Source organism: Pezoporus occidentalis, unplaced genomic scaffold, assembly GCF_034315485.1.
Source record: "Pezoporus occidentalis ecotype Australia unplaced genomic scaffold, CSIRO_AGI_Poc_V1 ctg193, whole genome shotgun sequence".
In the NCBI taxonomy this organism is placed as follows: Eukaryota; Metazoa; Chordata; class Aves; order Psittaciformes; family Psittacidae; genus Pezoporus; species Pezoporus occidentalis.
Genome location: NW_026913782.1, coordinates 862798 through 884153, shown reverse-complemented (window position 1 = coordinate 884153; position 21356 = coordinate 862798). Strand labels below are relative to the sequence as shown.

The 21356-nt window shown below is 46.9% G+C and overlaps 1 protein-coding gene across 1 annotated transcript; it reads left to right on the top strand.

The window, feature by feature from the left end:
• Positions 1-10575: 10575 nt before the first annotated feature.
• On the top strand, positions 10576-15924 carry CCK (cholecystokinin). The gene is made up of 3 exons (XM_062617207.1): positions 10576-10682; positions 12117-12377; positions 15545-15924. Exons 2-3 carry the CDS (start codon positions 12119-12121, stop codon positions 15679-15681), a joined length of 396 nt encoding a protein of 131 aa, XP_062473191.1. The 5' UTR covers positions 10576-10682; positions 12117-12118; the 3' UTR covers positions 15682-15924.
• The last annotated feature ends 5432 nt before the right edge of the window (positions 15925-21356 follow it).

Here is a 21356-nt window from a genome sequence, read left to right as displayed (position 1 = left end):
TTCATGCCTTGAAGCACAGTAAGAGGGGGAAACGTCAATGCAGAGATTGCACAGATTTCGATGCGCAGAGGTTGTGCAAAGTCTGGATGTGGCAGTAATACCCATTCTTCTTCAACTCCTACTAGCAAATAATTCCAGATATATTAAGCTAAGGATGGAGAGCACAGCCAAGAGCTATGTTTTGTAGCCTGCACCAGGGACAAAGCAGAATACTATTCATTGACAGAAAATAATTATGCAAGACTAAAAGAAGATAATCTACTGCTTTTCTGGGAGGAAAAGATGAGCCTTCATCATCCTTGAAACTAGCAAGCAAAATCAAACTTACATATGAAGATACTCCTCCCATATCTTTGCTGCTTAGCATATTTCATTGTGTTAGGTAATGATGCCAAACTATTTGTCATTTTGCCCCTAATTAGCCTGTTTTTAATAACGTTAACTGCCAAGCCAAAGAAGCAAGAAGAAGGTGAAACAACCATGACATTGAACTTCAGAAAAGTCTGAGGGATAGAGCCAGAGCTGTTACAAAAGCAAAAGGAAAATGAAAGCTGTACAGCAAAGACCTATGTGAAAATGCACCAAAGCCATTGTTAGCATGCATAATTGAGAGGCAGAGATGTTCTCCTGTGGCTCATGAGCCCCCTATTCAGAGGTGCTCAAATCCTTCCAAGGATGTCTGCAACACCTACAGCTTTCAGTGACCTTATGAGGAACGCATAGGAGTGGATATGCCTTCCAGTGTGAGGTCTTACAGATAACTAGTTGAGTAGGACGTATGCTTAAGTTTGTTCCTATAATGGCATAGTAAAAACACTCCATGGACTCCCTACCTTGTTATTGAGCAGTATATTAGACAAAATGCATAATGCATGATACTATTTACACAGTACCTATCTTCCCAAGGAATTATTAGGGTTAGGAGAATGTTTTTTTCAGTTTCTTGCATCTATAGATCTCTCTTTTGAATAGCGAATGCTTGTTTTTCTTGTACAAGTTTGTACTTGGAAGAAAACACCCTAAATCCGTCTTAACAGTGAGTGTCCTCAGGGGTATGGAAAACCAGATACAGCTAAAAGCCCAGCAAAACTCCCACAATAGCAAACAATGATGAACTGCGGTATTATCTCTAAGATCATATACAATGAGGTTATTAATGTCCTACACTTCTGATACTGTGGGTTTCTGGCTAAGGCATAAAGCAGAGCCAACACCATTTTAAACATTAAAACTGTTGCTCCAATGTGTAAACCACTTCAGAGACAATGCAGTTCTGCTGCAAGACATCTACTCCCATTTGCAATATGTGTTATTTATACTCCAGATCTGTGCACAGCCACATGAAGTACATTGGAGCCTTGTCAGCATTTAAAACACTTTCAAAGTTAAGAATGCCTGCAGAGGTAGGAGGCTAGATTAGATCTATCTGTAATTTTTAACAGTATGGTAAAGCAATCAGGCAAACATCTTCAACAACGTGAAGATTCAGAAGCCTCAGATCCATTTTCACTTAACCATCAGCATCAAATCAACATCCTATATCAATCCTACACCACTGAAGTAAATGGCTTGTAGGTCCCTAATTCTCTGGGGCATTCTTAAGAATAATTTACTCTAGCCATGTAGTAGCAGGCCTCAACAGGGCAAAATATTAAGAGCAATAAAGATTTGTGGAGGACTTTCCCTTTTGTTGTGAACAAAATGTTTAATACCAAACACTGCAAGGTCTGTAAAATAGCAACCTGCTTGCAGAGCTTGCATTTCTATAAACCCTTCCAGTGCATTTTAATGTGAAATATCTTGTATTCTCCATGTAAATGAAAATCCATTTTGGCTTGGAAAAAAATATACACGCAAATCTTCTTCTTAAGATGAAAAAAAGAACAGGATGAGGAGAGGATCAACCCCATGAGTACTCTCATGGACTGGAAAGTAAACACGGTGCCAAGGAAACCTCAGTTCCCACTTTCCTGCACACCCATGCGTATATGCACATCATTGCTTAGTCTTAATGAACATTTCTATCTGCCAGTATTCTACCGGAGAGGGATTTGGCCTTTAATCAAAGTATTCCTTTCCCCTTCATACATGTATTTTAGTAGGCCCCCTCAAACTACACATTCATACACAGAAAACATGAAGCTACCTGGATGTCCATCTCCTTGCCCACTGCTGATCCTCTCCAGTTTGGTGATGTCTGATTTATATCATTTATGGTATCATCTAAATAATGTTGTCAAGCAGTGTAAGATTCCTGATTTCCTAACTAGGAAAACAGAATTAGTCTTTTTGGCATACACATTTTCTTCCTAAATGTGGTTTCAGGAATGGAATACGGCAACCTATTTAACAGCTTTCACCTTACGTGAAACAAGGCGCCGATTGAAGGGGAACTACAAGGATGCTGGAGAGGGACTCTTCATCAGGGACTGCAGCCACAGGACAAGGGGTGATGGGTTCAAACTGAAACAGGGGAAGTTCAGGTTGGATACAAGGCAGAAGTTCTTCCCTGTGAGGGTGCTGAGGCGCTGGCACAGGGTGCCCAGAGAAGCTGTGGCTGCCCCATCCCTGGCAGTGTTCAAGGCCAGGTTGGACACAGGGGCTTGGAGCAACCTGGTCTGGTGTGAGGTGTCCCTGGTCATGGCAGGGGTTGGAACTGGATGATCTTAAGGTCCTTTCCAATCCAAACAATTCTATGATTAAAACTACACTGAATCTGTAGTTCAGTTGTTTCATACCTACACATTCCCCATGAGCTTCAGGAGTCCTCATCAAGGACAGAACACAGCTGGGATACATGTGATGGACCACTTTTTCTTTCCAAGAAGAGAGGCTGTCAGAGGAGTCCAAAAAATTGCATATTCCATGGAAGAAAGCAAAAGTTGAACTCATCTAAACTAGAACATTGCTGAAGTATTGTAATATGTTTGATCCACGCCTGCGGCTTGGGCTGAAACACTCTTCACTGTTGAATAACAGTAACAAATCAGGCGTACCATAATAAAGGAAAGCAACGGGGAAAATAATGAAAATCAAGGTAAAACATAAATAATTAATTTGCACCAAAAAATTCTTATTTTTGTATTTCTAGCACGTTAACGCGGTTCTAAAAGGGATCTTTTGGTTTTGGTTTGGTCGGTAATGAAAATTTAAAGACCGGAATATTCATCAGGTACATGAATATTCATCAGGTACATGAATATTCAAGAGCTGTTTGCTCTTACAAAAATTAAATCCATTAAGATCTACATTTCAATTTAATTGTATACTTCTAGCAACTATCTTACTTATTCAAAAATGACAGAATTGGCTAAATTCAAGGTAGTCATTCAGTCTCATAAGAGGAAAGAGGTTTTTAGACAAAACCAACAAACTAACCTGAGTTCATTTCTCTGTCATGCCTGAAGTATTAGGTATTGGTTAATCTGAAGGGTGGAGCTTCTTTTCAGTACTGTCCTAGGATCTGTGGTTTATTCTACTTGAAAATGTTTGATCAAACAGTTTATCATCATATTATTCATGGCAGGAGACGATACCATGTTTTCTGCTGTATCTGTAACCAGCTCAAAATCTTTGCCCCTCACCAAGCCTGAAGAGATTTAACACAGTTTTAGTGGATACAAATAGGGATTTGAGAGCATGTTGTTTGTAACCTGAACTTTTCCATGAGAATATCGCAGAATGCCAACCCATCTGCTGCATTCAATGGTATGTCTGCCAAGAGCATCATCAACTCCAACACTACACATACACCAATGAATATTTCAGGTACGGATTCTCCCGATCAAGTAGCCAACAACCACTTGTCAGAGCCTATGTACATTTCAAACAGTGTATGCTCCATTGTACTGCCAGAACAAGAGGACAATGTGAAGAGCTCTTATGAAGTTGACAGTTATAGTGTCTCTGGTTTGTTGTCCTCCCACTGGCATTATCTCCCAAAGAACATGCTTGTCTGAGTGTCCCCACACACAGGGCACGCTGGGAACCACAGCATCCTTGTGAACAGCTATGCATGAGGCACATCAGTGAATCCCGAAAAATGAAGCCTGAATGGCTTATTTCAGACTATGGCAAAGTAAAGGGAGCAGGGGAATCGTAAGAAAACAAAAAGAAGCAACATGCAACTCCATAATACATAATAAGAGGAAAAGAAAACGCGGTCGCTGTAGTTACACGCACAGCATCTCTTCACTGTCGCACTGTGGTCACACTAGGCTGTAAACGAAGAAGCCACCCTGTTATACCACTGAAGTCACCATAGTCCTGCTCTTTCTTTCCCAGAGAAAATTTGAGCCAGAAAACTCAGAGCCATCCCATTCCAACAGTTTTATCCCTGTTTCCACGAGTAAATGCTGATTAGGCGGTCCTGCAAAGAGCAGGGAGTTAGACTTGATGAACCTTATGGGTCCCTTCCAACTATGATTGCAGGGAACTACAGCCAGCTCCTCAGGCTAGCTCCTACCCCGATGAATCTTTTGATAGAGCTATTTATTCAGCCTAAGGGCAGGCTAAATACAGTGTAACACTGGTAAGGTGCAAAATAAGTAGTGAATCTAACACATTATTAGCATAGAGAGCAGCCCCACTAATTCGTCTTTGTGAACTTAAGGAAGTGAACCTGAAAGCATACTGATTTAAACGCCTCACAAAGCTGCGTCTTTCATGGCACACAGCACTGTGTGGAAGAGCTGATTTTAAGTAATTCCAGGCCCTACTCTGAATAAACACTTCTATTTAGAAAAACTTCATTTAGAGACAGCCAGCTAGAAACAATAAACGGTGAAGAGTGGAGCAAGGTTTGTCTGCTTCCAAAGAGTTATTCCCCTTAGATTTAGTTATTCTTGCCTGGGTGATGATTCCTCTCTTTAATGTGTGTTCTTAGTTCCCAGTGCTTTCAAAACACGTTTATACCTCATAATTCAGTCAGATATCTTCATTTAGCAGTCTTCCTTCTGCTTTTTTAAGGGAAGGCTCACTCCCGAAGGGGCAGCTGAGAGGTATTTTGTGCAGAGCTCAGATTTAACTCTCTGTTTTTCCTCAGCCTTGCACTAAGTTGAACAGGTTGAAGCAACTTGACCTCCTGGAGGCTGTAATGGTTACGGTGGCCAGAGGTAGGTGCTTCTGAGCATGGAAATACGAGGCTACAGAAAGTTCAGTGTTAGGTTACAGAGCCTCCTAGCTAATGATTTTTCCCTACTACAAGCCAGGTAACAATCCTCCAGCACACCCAAGAGACATTGGTGAGCAATCAGCAAAGGAGCAGCCTGTCAAAGGTGGGGAATGTTGACTTAATCCAGTGGGAAATCCCTAGGACCTCCAAGAATCTTCTTTACATCATGCTCACAACAAAGCCGTTCCAACAGCTCACTGCAGTGCAGCCAGGGTTGTTGTCCAAAGATCACCATTATGTTTTCAGTCCGTGCCTGGAGAAGGTAATTCCTGAAACGGGAATGTAGCATCTACCCCTTCTGTGGATGTTTCTGACATTTCCATTTAGATAGGAATTGTCATAATAACAACTCATATTTTGCGCTCAGGTTAATTCAATTTCCTTCCATATTATGGACTATAATTTAAAGTAGAAGTGAAATAACAAGACTCCAGCTGTCCTATCCACTTATATATCAAACAGAAAGCTCCTATCTCTTCTGAAGGACATTATACAGCCTTTATTTCCTGTCCAGTCTATCCAGTGTCAAATTATTTTGCTATTCTTAAAGTCTGATTCTAGTTTTAGCGCTGATGACAACATGCAAAGGTTTGGAAGACGAGGCCAATACATCGTGCTTGTCATTTATAGAACTTCCTTTGGGGGACATCAAATTGCTTGACTCGTGTTGATTAGACATCCATTCCCCTTTCAGAGGAGAGGACCGTGGAGCAAACAGTATCTCCTACAGGGTTCTGTTATTGCCACACAGTGCAAAAGGCTACTTTTGTCTGGGTCCAGGCAGCAAGGGGAGCAGCGCATCGGAAAAGTGCAAAGCATTTTGGAAGGTACAATGCATTTTCTTTCTCCACTAGGCTATTTTTATAATAGAAGAAGTAATATATACAGGGAAGTGTGCTGGACTGGTTTCTCCTACGTAAAATGAAACATTAATTATGGAACGCAATCATTTAAAACCATAAATAATCCCAGCAATGTAAAACAGATTCCTGTGTTGCAAACATGTATTTCAGTTTCATATATAAGAGTGCTATCGTCACAGCTGCCTCCTCAACGAAGTATCTCATGAAGCAGGTACTTCAAGTCTGAACAGCAGACACCAGTCTGGTCAGGTCTGTTAGAAACTTTGAACAGACACGGGCTGAAAAAACACCTTTAAAAAGCCTGCAGCCTCGAAACTATGGTGGCATCCAGCTTCTACCTTGGGGATGCACCGCTATCAGCATTGACTGCATTGCAGGGTTCACTCTAGGTTTACATTTCCTTTGCATCTATTGTTGGGTTCTTGCTGTGTCACTCCAGCTCCAGTGCAGTGAAAGCACTTCCTCCCCTGGCGAACCAAGTTGCTGCATTAGAGCAGCATCTGTCTCAGCCCACTCATGACGGTGGCACAAGGCCCCCCTGTGGTTAACACTACACATCCATGGTGCACGTCTAGGCGCAGCAACCCATGAAAACACTGGTCCTGGAACCTAACGGGTCACTGCAAAGCAAACCCTTGTTCTCTCCTCTTTGTGCCACATCAGTCACTAATACACGGCCTCAGAGTCCTGCTATCTATCACATCTGCTCAAGCTGAACAGGCTCTCCTGTCTTTTATCTCTGCCCAAGGCAATTCTACAATGCCATTAATTAACATATGTTTTACCAAGGACTGGAACTTGCATGTTACTTCAAACTTCCACCAAAGGAAACATCAGTAAGCCAGAAAGTTATCTCCAAGGACTGCAAATACTAGTATTAAGGGAGTTAATGAAGAAAATCCAATGTTCAAAAGCCTATAACCGAAGTCACAGATGGTGCAGAACTGCTGACTTCAGTAACCTGACATCATGCTATAGCCTCACTTAACTTTCTTCATACACTATGATGTCTAAATAGGAAAATCATCCAGGCATTTGCAGTCAGTGTAGAGATGATGTAGGTAGAATGAAGCAGAAAACTCTACACTGTGCTTGGACTGTTGAGTTCCTGACCCTCTCGCTGCAAACATAGCAACTTGGTTCATACAGAGGTACACTGGAAAAGCCAGTATATGATCTTATAGAAGGACAGAGATCCCACAGAAACATATCCATGCAGCTATCTAGCAAACATCCATCTCCTCTATTCGATGTCGCATGTTGCTGCCTTCCTGTGTGCTCACAAACACCAACAGTAAGTTTGGCTTACACACACGTGCATGAGCACATGCACACTCACGCTCTAGCTCCATTTGTGCAGTCCTGGATGGAAGTGAACTGATATTCCACATCAGCCCAACAAAAATGAACTCCCGTACTGTGTTTTTGTTCAACCAGGCAAATGCGTCAGCCTTAAATGCCCACACTTACATTTATACTACTGTGATATGAATTATGAATTATGCATATGCACATATTAGTAAGCTCTTTGTCTTTCGCTTCTATTAAGCTTTAGGCAGGTCGCTTGGGAACTCATTATCTACAGTGAGTTTCAGGAGGGCTTGATGTGACTCCGCCAGTCGTTAGTGTATTGTGCTTTCCCAGAAAGACTGCGGTGCTTTTCCCAGACACCTGCAGCTCAGACCAGTGCTGACTGTTCAACTGTCCAAGAGCAAGGAGCACTCTTCCCACCGAGCCAAAATAGAGGAATTGAATTATCAGGAATATTGGAGCTGTTGGAGCAAGTCCAGAGGAGGCCATGGGGATGCTGGGAGGGCTGGAGCAGCTCTGCTCTGGAGCCAGGCTGAGAGAGCTGGGCTGGGGCAGCCTGGACAAGAGAAGGCTCCTGAAGGGGAGACCTGAGAGCAGCTCCAGTGCCTAAAGGGGCTGCAGGAAACCTGGAGAGGGGCTTGGGACAAGGGATGTAGGGACAGGCCAAGGGGAATGGCTTTAACCTGCCAGAGGGGAGACTGAGATGAGCTCTGAGGCAGAAGCTCTTCCCTGTGAGGGTGCTGAGGCGCTGGCACAGGGTGCCCAGAGAAGCTGTGGCTGCCCCATCCCTGGCAGTGTTCAAGGCCAGGTTGGACACAGGGGCTTGGAGCAAGCTGCTCTAGTGGAAGGTGTCCCTGCCTGTGGTAGGGGTTGGAACTGGATGAGCTTTAAGGTCCCTTCCAACCCAAGCCAGTCTATGAGTCTATGATTAATAGGTTTGATTCCAGAGACACACAGAGCCATTAAACCAGCACTTGGACAGGCTCTACTAGAACAATTTCAGTGTTCATTCCCCTGGCAATCCACTTGCAACTTCCTTTTCTGTTTCCAAAGCAGGTTTTGATGCTGCTTCTCTGTAACTTTGCCCGGTGCTGGTGCAGATGCAGGAGGTGAAAAGCCCACGCTCAGCCAGCACAGCCGAGCCAGCAACCACCACCCTGCCCAGCGCCTGACAGACACCTGACAGGCACCTGTCAGTCAGACAGACACCTGTCAGACACCCGGACAGACCCCCGTCAGTCAGACAGACCCTTGTCAGACACCCTGACGGACACCCCGTCAGTCAGACAGACACCTGTCAGACACCCGGACAGACACCCGTCAGTCAGACAGACCCTTGTCAGACACCCTGACGGACACCCCGTCAGTCAGACAGACCCTTGTCAGACACCCTGACAGACACCCCGTCAGTCAGACAGACACCTGTCAGACACCCCGTCAGCCAGACAGACCCTTGTCAGACACCCTGACGGACACCCCGTCAGTCAGACAGACCCTTGTCAGACACCCTGACGGACACCCGTCAGTCAGACAGACCCTTGTCAGACACCCTGACAGACACCCCGTCAGTCAGACAGACACCTGTCAGACACCTGTCAGACACCCCGACAGACACCCCGTCAGTCAGACAGACTCTTGTCAGACACCCTGACAGACACCCCGTCAGTCAGACAGACCCTTGTCAGACACCCTGACAGACACCCCGTCAGTCAGACAGACCCTTGTCAGACACCCCAACAGACACCCGTCAGTCAGACAGATCCTTGTCAGACACCCCGACGGACACCTTGTCAGTCAGACAGACACCTGTCAGACCCCCTGACAGGCACCCCGTTGTCCCTGACAGACACCCCGACACCTGTCAGGACACCCCGTCAGTCAGACAGACCCTTGTCAGACACCCCGATGGACACCCCGTCAGTCAGACAGACCCCTGTCAGACACCCTGACAGACACCCCGTCAGTCAGACAGACCCTTGTCAGACACCCTGACAGACACCCCGTCAGTCAGACAGACCCCTGTCAGACACCCTGACAGACACCCCGTCAGTCAGACAGACCCCTGTCAGACACCCTGACAGACACCCCGTCAGTCAGACAGACACCTGTCAGACACCCTGACAGACACCCCGTCAGACAGACACCTGTCAGACACCCCGACAGACACCCCGTCAGTCAGACAGACCCTCGTCAGACACCCCGACGGACACCCCGTCAGTCAGACAGACCCCTGTCAGACACCCTGACAGACACCCCGTCAGTCAGACAGACCCTTGTCAGACACCCTGACAGACACCCCGTCAGTCAGACAGACACCTGTCAGACACCCTGACAGACACCCCGTCAGACAGACACCTGTCAGACACCCCGACAGACACCCCGTCAGTCAGACAGACTCTTGTCAGACACCCCGACGGACACCCCGTCAGTCAGACAGACACCTGACAGACACCCCGACAGACACCCCGTCAGTCAGACAGACACCTGACAGACACCCCGTCAGTCAGACAGACTCTTGTCAGACACCCCGACGGACACCCCGTCAGTCAGACAGACACCTGTCAGACACCCCGACAGACACCCCGTCAGTCAGACAGACACCTGTCAGACACCCCGACAGACACCCCGTCAGCCAGACAGACACCTGACAGACACCCCGTCAGTCAGACAGACTCTTGTCAGACACCCCGACGGACACCCCGTCAGTCAGACAGACACCTGTCAGACACCCCGACAGACACCCCGTCAGTCAGACAGACACCTGTCAGACACCCCGACAGACACCCCGTCAGCCAGACAGACACCTGACAGACACCCCGTCAGTCAGACAGACACCTGGTCCAGGACCGCGCAGGCTGTGCTCCGAGGCGGCTCCTTGTCGCCCCCTGCCAGCCCTCGCAGGAACTGCAGCGGGACCTGCCTGCGGGGTGCTGGGGCCGGGGAAGGAAGGCGCCGCGGGCTGCGCGGCTCGCTGGCCTCGGGGTTGTATCCTCAAACAAGAACTAGGGTGCGAACTCGGCACGGAGCCCACCGGTGGGTTCGGGGGGAACCTGTAGCTCGGGGGGTCGGTGAGAAAGAACCGGGTTAAAAGCGTCAAACCACCCTGCCGTGCGAGCAGAGACCGCCCGTCGGGGGGCACAGCCACAGCCACAGCCACACGGACCGAGGCGGGGGGGGGGCGGCCCCGGCTGCGTCAGAGCTGTGCAAACACCGTCGCGGCTATTTAAGGGGCCGGGGCTGAGCCACCCCCCAACTTCCCCGTCTGGGCACAAACGGGACTCGTTCTCTCCGTCCCTCCCTGCTCAGGTCCGACCTCGGGAGAGCGCAGCGGAAAGGTAGGGAGCACCGCGCAGCCCGCGGGATGCGTCCCTGCTGGGGTATGGGGGGCAGCGGTGAAACACGGGGGGGGTCCGGCGCTTACCGGCTCTGCGGGCATCCCGCCGTCTGGTGGAGGAGCTGCGGCCGCTGCCCAGCGGAGACGGTCCCGGCCGGTCGCTGGAGGGAGGCGAGGAGGGAGATGCTGTGTTTGGACTCCGTACGATTTGTGTGTATATATATATATACATATATACACATATATATATAAAAAATACAGGAATCGGGGCGGTTAAAAAGATATCCCCGTGAAAAGGATGCAACGCACCTTAGGTTCATAAGTACCTATAAGGGTACATCACCGTTAACCCTGCTGGAGTGACCTGCTGACAGCTTTCATTCCTCTCCTAACGATACTAAAACCCCCAATATTTTATGCGCCACAAGTGTTTTCAATCCAGTCTAAGTGGTGGGCAACTCAACTTAGGTTTTCTCCTCTTTTAAAATTAAGAGGTTATGTTCAGTAGGCTGGTCAGAAACGTAAATGATTCAGAGATTCTAATATAGCTAATTCCTGTGTATTTCTAAACGGGAATTACCCCTATAGCATTTAGTATTAGGTAGCTTTTTTCTCCTAATAAATGAGAGTAATTTCTCCATCTCCTGAAAAATACTATTTCAGCTTATATGATCAAATAATCCAGCAAAGCAACATCATTTTCTCTAGTACTTGTTTAAGGAAACAATAAAAAATATGGTTGCATTTAAATTCTCTTTTTTTTTTTGTTGAAGGTTCTTGTAAGAATCTTTGATACATTACTTCATGCAGTTTTATATATATTTTATATTTTTTTTTTCATTATTTCATACAGCTTTTAACAGCCTTTACCACCTCAGCTATTAGATCAAATCCCTGGGGGACCATTAGATTTTGGGGTTTCTTTCCTTTGGACAAGGGTTTGTTTTTCCTTTCTGTGTGTTATGGATGAGAAGAAACCTCTTGAAGGTTGATAGAATAAAGGGTCTTCACAGAACTCATCAAAACTGAGCATTGTTATAACAGCAATTTTTCGTACAACAGCAAAACACTGAAATATTTGAATACTGAGATATTCTTTATTTTCACAGAGCTGGGTTCATCTCCCTTAGTTTTTAAGGAAATACAGCCTCAAAAAAGGAAATAAGAATTGAGTAGATGAGGAAGCACATGCTACGGTGGACTAATTTTGTTCCTTCAGTGTATATCTTCCTCTTATCAAGGGATATTTAACTATTTAACTATTCCCATGTTTTCCAGCTTAAGACAGATGCCCCAGTCACCTGCATTCAAAAAACCCCAACAGAGCCCTAGTTTGCTCAGAAAGCACTACACCCAGTGGAATGTGGGGGTAAGGACAACATACAACACAGTAAATCTGGTCGTTCTAAGAGCCTATCATTCCTTTTCCCTCCAGCAATGTACAGTGGTATATGCATCTGCGTGTTCCTTGCTGTGCTCTCAGCGAGCTCTTTTGGACAGCAAACCCTGGGCTCACACAATGGGAATCCCCTGGCTGCTGAGCTTGAGCAGAGCTTGACAGAGCATCACCGGCACGTCCGCGCTCCCTCATCTGCTGCTGGCCCACAGAAACCCGTGCCCAGGCTGGATGGGAGCATTGACCAAAGAGCCAACATCGGTGCTTTGTTGGCCAAGTATCTCCAGCAAGCCAGAAAAGGTACTGGTTATCTCCTCCTTACTGTGCTCCTTCTGTGTCAATGGAACTCCCTGCAGGGATACCCACATGCTAGGATAACACTGTCACCATCTAGCATTGATTCCTAGAGAAGAGAGGATGTAGGGTTTTGCCCAGCTGTTCCTGATGTAAAGAGCACTCTCTTATTTACTGCAAAGCTACTCCCCAGAAATGATGTGCATGACAGGCACTGCCTTAGAGCTGTGTACAGGTAACTGAAGGAAATGTAACCTACCTGACAGGTCAGCTTTTATTTTTAGCTTACTCTTTTCACAGCCTTAGAATTACGGTGGCATTTTGAGCATGTGGCATCTCAGATAACATACAGTGATTGCCTTTCCTTCGAGCTTCTTCATTTGGTTAACCTCCTCCTTCCCGTTTTGTTTTAAGCCAGAAGAGCAGGAACACTTCTCTGAGGATAAATACCTATCAAATGGCTAACCTCACCTCAGTCAAAAATACCTGTTCCAGGGAAATCTGACTAATGGGGGTTCCGTGTGTTTGTTCCCAAAGGAAGTTACAAAAGTGTTAAAGCTTTTGAGAGATCCGAATTCACATTTATCAACACAATAACTAAAAGCAGTGATAAGAAAACCCACATTTGCTTTAAAACACGTCAGTTCCTGACAGGTTGTTGGTCTTGGGCAGCCTGGGAACACAATCTCGACTTAAAACCCTCCATGGCACTGCATTTATAGGATTACCTCGGCATCGAGACATTGAGAGATGAATTCACTCTCAGCCCCAGACTGTGCTTAGGATAACATTTGCTTTATAAAAGTAAGAGCTGTCTCCTCTCCTGCCTCAGCACACAACCTTAGGCACATCCTTTCATCCTCCCCTCTGTGCCAGGCAAAATCCTGCTCTGATTTTTGGTGGAGGTCTGCAGTTAAGAGATGCAGGATGCATTTTTATGCATTGCATGTGCAGCCATACACGTTCATCTGCGTACACGGAATGGGGCCAAGTCAGAAACAACAGAAAAAGAACACTTTTAACATCGTCTGAGAGACTTTATCTCACAATACCAATATTTGCACAATATCCATTAAGGAACTTCTTGTAGCAGTCCATAATCTAATGGAAAGAGAATTTAGATGCAAAATTCCATGATTCAGTAACAGCTGTTACCGAATAAGGATGCTACTGCAGGAGTCTGCAAAGCAGAATCCTCATTACCTTTCCCTGCTGTAATCATTGTCACCCATCTACATGGAAACAAAACTCCTTATTCTAATATATGTAGCCATTCTATCCTCTTGGATAGCTGGCTGCGTTTCCAAATAGCTTAACATGAAGTGAAAAGAACCCACTTTGGATTTAAGACTTCTTTTTGTTAAGGGAGAGCTCCTGCATAGATGTAAATCGACAAATCTGATTACAAAGTGACTGTTAGGGGGTTCTTGTGACATGACTAGGCTAGTTGGACCCTGGGTTGTAGGTGTAGCTGCTAGTTATAGAAGAGAATATTCACAGGAAATATATGTATTTATGTATTTATTTACTGGTTTATACCAGCATTTACTGAGTTTATAAATGAACAATACACAGAGTGTTCCCACCAAACCCTTACGTTCTCATGTAACACAAAGGGTCTGGGAAGTACTTCTTCCTAGAAAACTTCTGTAGAACACTCCCACCTACTCCATTTGTCACTTTTAACCTGCCTAAACTGCAATACTCACTCGGAAATTTCATCTAGGAGGAAAGAGTCTGGGCATTTCCTAGCGTTAGCAGTCCCCACTGATGGCTTTTGCCTTGTGATGAATAGAAAAGCTGATTTTGGACAGTATTCCCAATTGAGGGAGTTAAATGCTCTCAAGAGGTTAGGGCTAGATGGCAGCCTCAGAACCAAGCTGCTGCAGTTTGGACTGCATTTGCTGTGCATTGGTTCTGCAGCATCCACAGGATGTGTCTGGTGGTTTGAGGACAGGTAGTTAAGGTGCTGTTAATTTTACTGCTTGTGATCTCTAGTTTTCAATTCATTTCATCTTCAGGCTTTCAGTGTGGATCTGGCACGGAAAGTCTCCTATCCCTCTGCAACCACTAACAAAACAATGCAGCTGGGTTTGGCTTTAATGGATCGTGGTCATTAAATATCATTATGTGAGGGAATCCTTCAAATAGAGAAGCCCAGGGTCACCAAGGGCTCCTTCAAAGCACAAGAAACCATAAGCAAGGCAATTGTGTAGAGTTGGATTTGTGGGGGTTGATTTGGGCTTCTTTTCCTTTTTGATCAGTTCAGGTATTCCTCAAGCCTCAGCCTGAGCTTAATGCTAATACATTGGATCTGTTCCTTCCTCACTGCATAAATCCAGAAGCAGATATCCCTAGCTATAAATTCCAGACATGGCTTTCTCCATTTCAAGACTGTTCCTCCTTCTCCACAAACCCTGGGATTCATAACTCTGCCCCACTTGGTACTGAACTTACACTGTAGGAGCTCCTCTACTTATGCCTCTTTAAGCAACACGGGGCTATGGTGGAGCCCTGAGTCTGCCCTCAAGCAGAGTTGTTTTGCATCTAGAGCAGCTCTCCCAGTACCAGCACACAAGGGTATGGTCTTACAGGAAGAGTGAGGAAGGGTTTGGACTTTCTCTGTTGAAATAGGAAGGGAAAAGGGAGATCTTGTCCCCAAGAATCGCTCTTCTGTGGCAGACTATACACTGACAGAATTCTCTGTGTTGTTCTATTAGATATCCTCTATTTTTCATCTTAACTTGCAAAGGATGGGAAGTGAAGCCAGAAAGAAAAGAATCAGAAGGGTGACTCTTTGTGCATCCGTTATAAAGACAACCTCTGCTATGACAGAAGTTTCTTACTCTGCCTCTAACTCACATCTCACATGTGTTTTGCTTACACATACTCCCTCCTGGCAGCCAGGAGCAGGATGTTCCTGCAGCAGGAGGGAGAAAATGGTCTGTTTGGTTTACAATAAAGAAAACCTCAAGCCATTTTCAGGACGTTTCCCATAACGTTTCTCTGATGCTTTGCCCTATGACACGACAGCGGTGTTACATGGCCAGTGTTGAGTTGAATGGTTTCAACTCCTGCAGACGTCAGCTCACGAGTACAAAACAGAGCTGAACACGGATGAACGTGTAAAACGTGTCCACTTACTCTCTGCTCTCCCAATGCTTTTCCTTTAGGTCCCACTGGAAGGCTCTCAGTGATGGGAAACAGGGTACAGACCATTGATCCTACACACAGGATAAATGACAGAGACTACATGGGCTGGATGGATTTTGGACGCCGCAGCGCTGAGGAATACGAGTACTCTTCCTAGAGACCAGCAAACTGTAGCGACAGGAAGAGGAAAAAATCTCATTCCCATGTCTGTACAGAAAGAGAAAGATCCATTTCCTGTCCTCTCCACAATCCGTGTTTTAAACTGTGCCATGCGTTCGGTGTGAACCCCTCTGTGAGACTCCACAATGCAATACACGCAGATGCAGAATTTTCCACAAAATGGGTTCTTTCTTCTGTGGTTTCTCATACATTGGTATTGTATTAAAATGATTTCAACTTACCCCCTCTTGTCCTGTCGCTGCACGTTGCTGGACGTCTTCCTATGAGGAAAGGCAGGAAAATGCCTTCGTTCAGACAAACGAGCTGCTTTCCAGAGAAGTCTTGTGTCAGCCCCGATAGCTGTGAACTGAGGGCAACTTGTCCAAATAGAAACACAATGGTGCCAGGTAGGGCCGGTGACCCCACTTGTAAGTCACACAGCAACCCCAGAGGTTCCTAGTGAGTAGACACAGCAGTGCCAAGAGGAAAAGGAGGGTTGGACGGAGCCTTGGGTGGCATGGTTGAGTGTGAGGTGTCCCTGCCCATGGCAGGGGGTTGGAACTGGATGAGCTTAAGGTCCTTTCCAACCCAAACCAGTCTGTGATTCTATGAATGACACCAACGTCTTCCACCTTCCTAGCTTAGTTATTTTATATTGGGAGCTAAGTGTGAGAGTCCTGTGGACAGTGTGTGTGTGGAATAAAGAGTGTTCCCTGCTGGGTGGTGAGCCAAGCCTTCAGTGGGGACAGGGTGAGGACAGGTCCCTGAACAGAGCAGAAGGTGACCCTGAGGGGAGAAGGTAGCAAAGCATCTAGTCACAGTGTCCTAAATGGAAACAGGTCGCTCCTGGGTACCACGGGGAAAGCCTCAGTTAGCTGTGGCCCACCAGTGTGGGAGCAAGGAATCACAGGATCAACTTGATTGGAAAAGCCCTTTCAGCTCACCCAGTCCAACCGTTCCCCAGCACTCCAAGGCCACCACTAACCCATGGCACTGAGGCCTCGTCTCCACGCTGTGTGAACACTTGCAGGGACGGTGACTGCAGCCCTGCCCTGGGCAGAGGGAGCAGCTCACTGCAAACCCCACTGAGCTAGCAGGGAAGAGCCCGTGACTGGGACCGTGCTCCTCATGGGAGCTCCCCCAGGAGTGAGGGCCATCCATGCCCCAGGAATGGGCAGCATTCCCTGGTTGCTGGGGCAGTGTGTAAGGGGTGCGCCTGGGCTCGGAACAGTCTCGTCTGCCCTGGAATGCATGTGGATCCTTCATCCTCGACACGTGGGGCTTCATCCTGACGGGGGCTGGGACACAGGATCACAGTCACAGAACCATCCGGGCTGGAAGTGACCTCAGTTGGACACAGTCCGACCCCCTGCCAAGGCAGGGCCACCCAGAGGAGGTCACACAGGAACATGTCAAGGAGGGTTTGAATGTCTCCAGAGAGGGAGACTCCACAACCCTCCTGTGCAGCCTGTTCAGTGCTCTGACACCCTCAGTGTAAAGAAGTTCTTCCTCATGCTGAGGTGGAACTTGTTGTGTGTTAGTTTATGGCCATTGCTCCTTGTCCTGTCCCTGGGCATCACTGGGAAGAGTCTGGCACCATCCTCCTGGCACCCACCTTTGAGATACTGATCTGCATTGATGGGATCCCCTCTCACTCTGCTCTTCTCTAGACTAAATCAGGTCCAGCTCCTGCAATCCCTCCTCATAAGAGCCAGGTGTTCCCAGCTGCATCCCAGCCCTGTGCGTTTCAGCAAGCCCCAGTGCAAACCAGGAGGTCCCTCTCCTCGGCCTGAGCGGAGGAATTTGCAGACAAAATGTGAGCATTACAACGTCTCAGAGCAGTGAAAGGCTTTTCAGTGTCTTTGATTTATATCCCCTGGGCTCACGGAAATTCTCTCAAAGAAAATAAAAGTGTCCGTGGCCTTGTTCAAGCTTTAATCATTGCTAAGTGCCTGCACCAACTGAACAGCAATGGGATTCAGCACAGCTTGAAGCCTGTTTCAGCAGGACAAAAATCTCTACCATCTTTTAGACACAAACTCAGCTTCTGGAGTTCATGCCATGCTCACATGAAAGCCCACTGCCCACATTACAGCCCAGGGCATCACTGAACACCAATAACTTCCTGAATGATTCTGGTTGCTATTCTGTGGCCTCAACTGGCTTTTCAACTGAATTAAAGCAGTCTGGGCAGCACCCAGCGAGATGCCATTGCACAGCTGAACAATGCTGATTCTTCAATGCGGATACAAGCTACAGGCAGCAGATCCTGCCAGTGCCAAAGGAAGGCAGGGCACGTCTTACTGACTTCACTCTGATGTGGAGAGCGGCCAACAGATGTGCTCAGGAAGCTGGGAGCAACTGTTAAACCTCAGCGTGATGGTGCGGTGCTTGGGGTGCTAAAGGAAGGGGGGTGACCCTCAAAAGGCTGAAATACCAGTTTTGGCTCTCCAAAGAACATCCTATGTGCCCACAGCCCACGCTTGGACACACAGTCCTCAGCAACTTACCCTTCCCTCCAACCCATCCTTCAGAGCGGATGACCGTGTTCCTTGCTGTAGGATGGTGAAGATGCATCCAGTGCAGTTTCTGAGACACTGGGACATTGCAAGGATGGAGGAGCATTTCAGAGCAGAGGCACCAATTCACCAGCCATTTGGCCTTCTAAGGTTTGTATATGCAGTAGTTCTGATCTGCTTTCAAGTCATCCAAGCGCATTAAATACATCAGCTGTTTTCAGACGCTCGCTCATGCAGTCTTGGTTACCCTATGGCAGCATTTGCTGTCCTGAAAGAGGAAAAAGACACTCTCCACATAGCAGCATATGGGGTGTTTCCTCCAAAATGCACTGAAATCTCTAGGGAGAAGCATCCCATAGAGAACATCCTGCACCCCAGCAGACCTCCTACCCCTGCACCATCTCCAGCTGCTCCTTTGTACCTTGAGGCGCTCAGCCTCACTCAGCTTTGATTTCCCTTGATCCCAGTGAGCTGTACTTACTCCCTCTTTGTTTCCCTGTGGCTTGCTTTGTCAACATCAGTAATTTCATAGAATCATGGAATGGTTAGGGTTAGAAAGGACCTTAAGATCACCCAGTTCCAACCCCCTGCCATGGTCCGGGACACCTCACACTTGAATGATTCACACACTGGATGGGCTGGATCATCTTGAAAGGTCTTTTCCAGCCTGGTTGAGTCTATGGTTTGAAAGCATTCCTACACCAAACACCCTCTAGAAGCTGCTGCAGGGGGTGGGTTTGTGCAGGGCTCCCCAGCACCCAGGCTGGCACAGAGCCCCGCATCACACCGCTTGATTTCCATCGCTCCTACAACCGCCTTCCAAACCTTCCTGGCTGAGAGCAAGGAATTTCACCTTCCCGTTTCCTGCTGCACGTTCATTGCTGTGGCCTTTCCTGGCTCACAGACCACTGTTACCTGTCCTCTGATGGCGCTATCTATAAGCTTCTGACCAAGGTGACAGCTGAAGGGACTCAGGAGCTGGACTTGGGGGCTGCATCCTCACCCCCAAAGGCCCAGGAAGGGACCATATGAGGCCACAAGCAGCTTTGTGTGCTGTAATATCCAGATGGAACACATAAGCCTGTTAAAAAAGGCCTTATCTGGTGTGAATTAATGTTTTTTTAATAATTTTTAGCTGTAACAGGAGAAAATATCTTCCTTAAAATGCTTCACTCTTAATACTTCGGGGTATTGAGTTTTACTGCAATAAGATACACACAAAGCAGACCCTATGATGGAGAAACTCTCCAGTTTAATTAGGAATCGTCTAGGCTCCCCTTCTTCCTGCACGTGGCAGCAGAGAGCTGGATGCACTGTGCTGGTCCTGCCTGGACCCTGCCTGTTCAGCATCAACTTCGTGACCACACGAGCCTCCCCCAGGCTCGGAGCCGGGTGGGCAAGGACGCTGGGGCTCTGTCCTCACTGGTATCAACCTTCCTGTGGTTTGGCATTGCATTATGCTAACGCAAACCCTCCAGAAATGTATTTGGGCATCACTGCTCTCCAGTTGCCCCTCAGTAGCCAACAGATGATATAAACGGATGGTGGAGAGGGACTCTTCATCAGGGACTAGCGATAGGACAAGGGGTGATGGGTTCAAACTGAAACAGGGGAAATTCAGGTTAGATCTAAGGCAGAAGCTCTTCCCTGTGAGGGTGCTGAGGCGCTGGCACAGGGTGCCCAGAGAAGCTGTGGCTGCCCCATCGCTGGCAGTGTTCAAGGCCAGGTTGGACACAGGGGCTTGGAGCAACCTGGTCTGGTGTGAGGTGTCCCTGCCCGTGGCAGGGGTTGGAACTGGATGATGTTAAGGTCCTTTCCAGCCCAAACCAGTCTGGGGTTCTGTTATTTCCCTCTCAAGCTCGCACACATCCGTCTCTAACCTATGAGGCTGTCTAATCTTCCCTTGAATTACTGCCTGACCACCCCCTCCTTCAGGGAGCTCTTTTATCACTCCTTTGCTCTCACCATCTGCAGGGGTTCTGGAGTTTCTCATTACCTTTACTGCATCTCAGCAGTGGGCTTTTTCCTCCCTCGGGAAGGAGGGTGCTGGCTCACAGCACACCTCACATCTTGCTCTGCTGGAAAACACAGGATCTTTCCTCCTTACTCCATCCTTTCACGTTCATTACACGCTTTGCATCGTATTAGGCAGGAGAATTCAAACCCCTCTCCTGCTCCAAATACCCAAACCACCCAACATTCAAACCTGCTTTCTTGGAACTCCAATGAAAATCAGCACATTGAGGTCTGTATTCTTCATTTCAAGCAGTTTCACCGGTGCCAGCAACCTTAAAACCTCCAAACTTTCCAACCACTTCTGTGACTAAGCATTTAAAAACTAAACCTGCCGATGGCCTCTTATCTTGCTTTGACACCGAGATGAAAACAAGGGATCCAGGTTGAGGATTTATCACCTTAAAAGAACAGGACAAGAGATGAACAATACAAAATGATGCAGCTTTTTCTGTTATTTTATTGATTATTAGTGAAGAAAAACTGAGATTTCATCTTTCTGATGTGTTACAATTGCTTTCTGCGGCGGGTGGAGAGCCACGACTCCTTGTTTAAAGGCTATATAATACTGCCCTATTGCATGATTAACTTCGACACTCTACGTTCTCATATGGTATTGCTTTCTCCCTCTGGGTATAGAAAATGGTCCATGAAGTCCACGTTTTGTTTTTCCAGAATCAACTGTTATTCTATCTACTGGTTTAAGATACATTCAAATAAAAAGCTACTTAAATTCACTTGCAATAAGTGCACACATACAACAGCAGAGAGAGCTGATGACATTTTACTGAAACATTGTAAGTTCATAGAATAAATAGAAGTCTTCAAACACATGCAGAAACTGCCCCATGTGTTTCTCCTTTCCCAAACACACCCTTAGTGTCCATAGCACTACTGCAGTAACTACTTCATTCAGAGAAGAGACCAAACCCACCCACCTACCTCTCACCACAGAGACTGAAAGACAGTTCCATTTATACAAGACGTGATCAGTGCTAATGATTTAGTAACAGTCTGGTACAAACAGTAATTCACGGCAAGTACGTGTAGTGGGATAACGGGAACAAACAGGGAGCTTGGTGTAGATGCCACAGGAAACGCAAGGAAAAGAAAGTGGATGTTAAACCCTCTCCCTTCACTC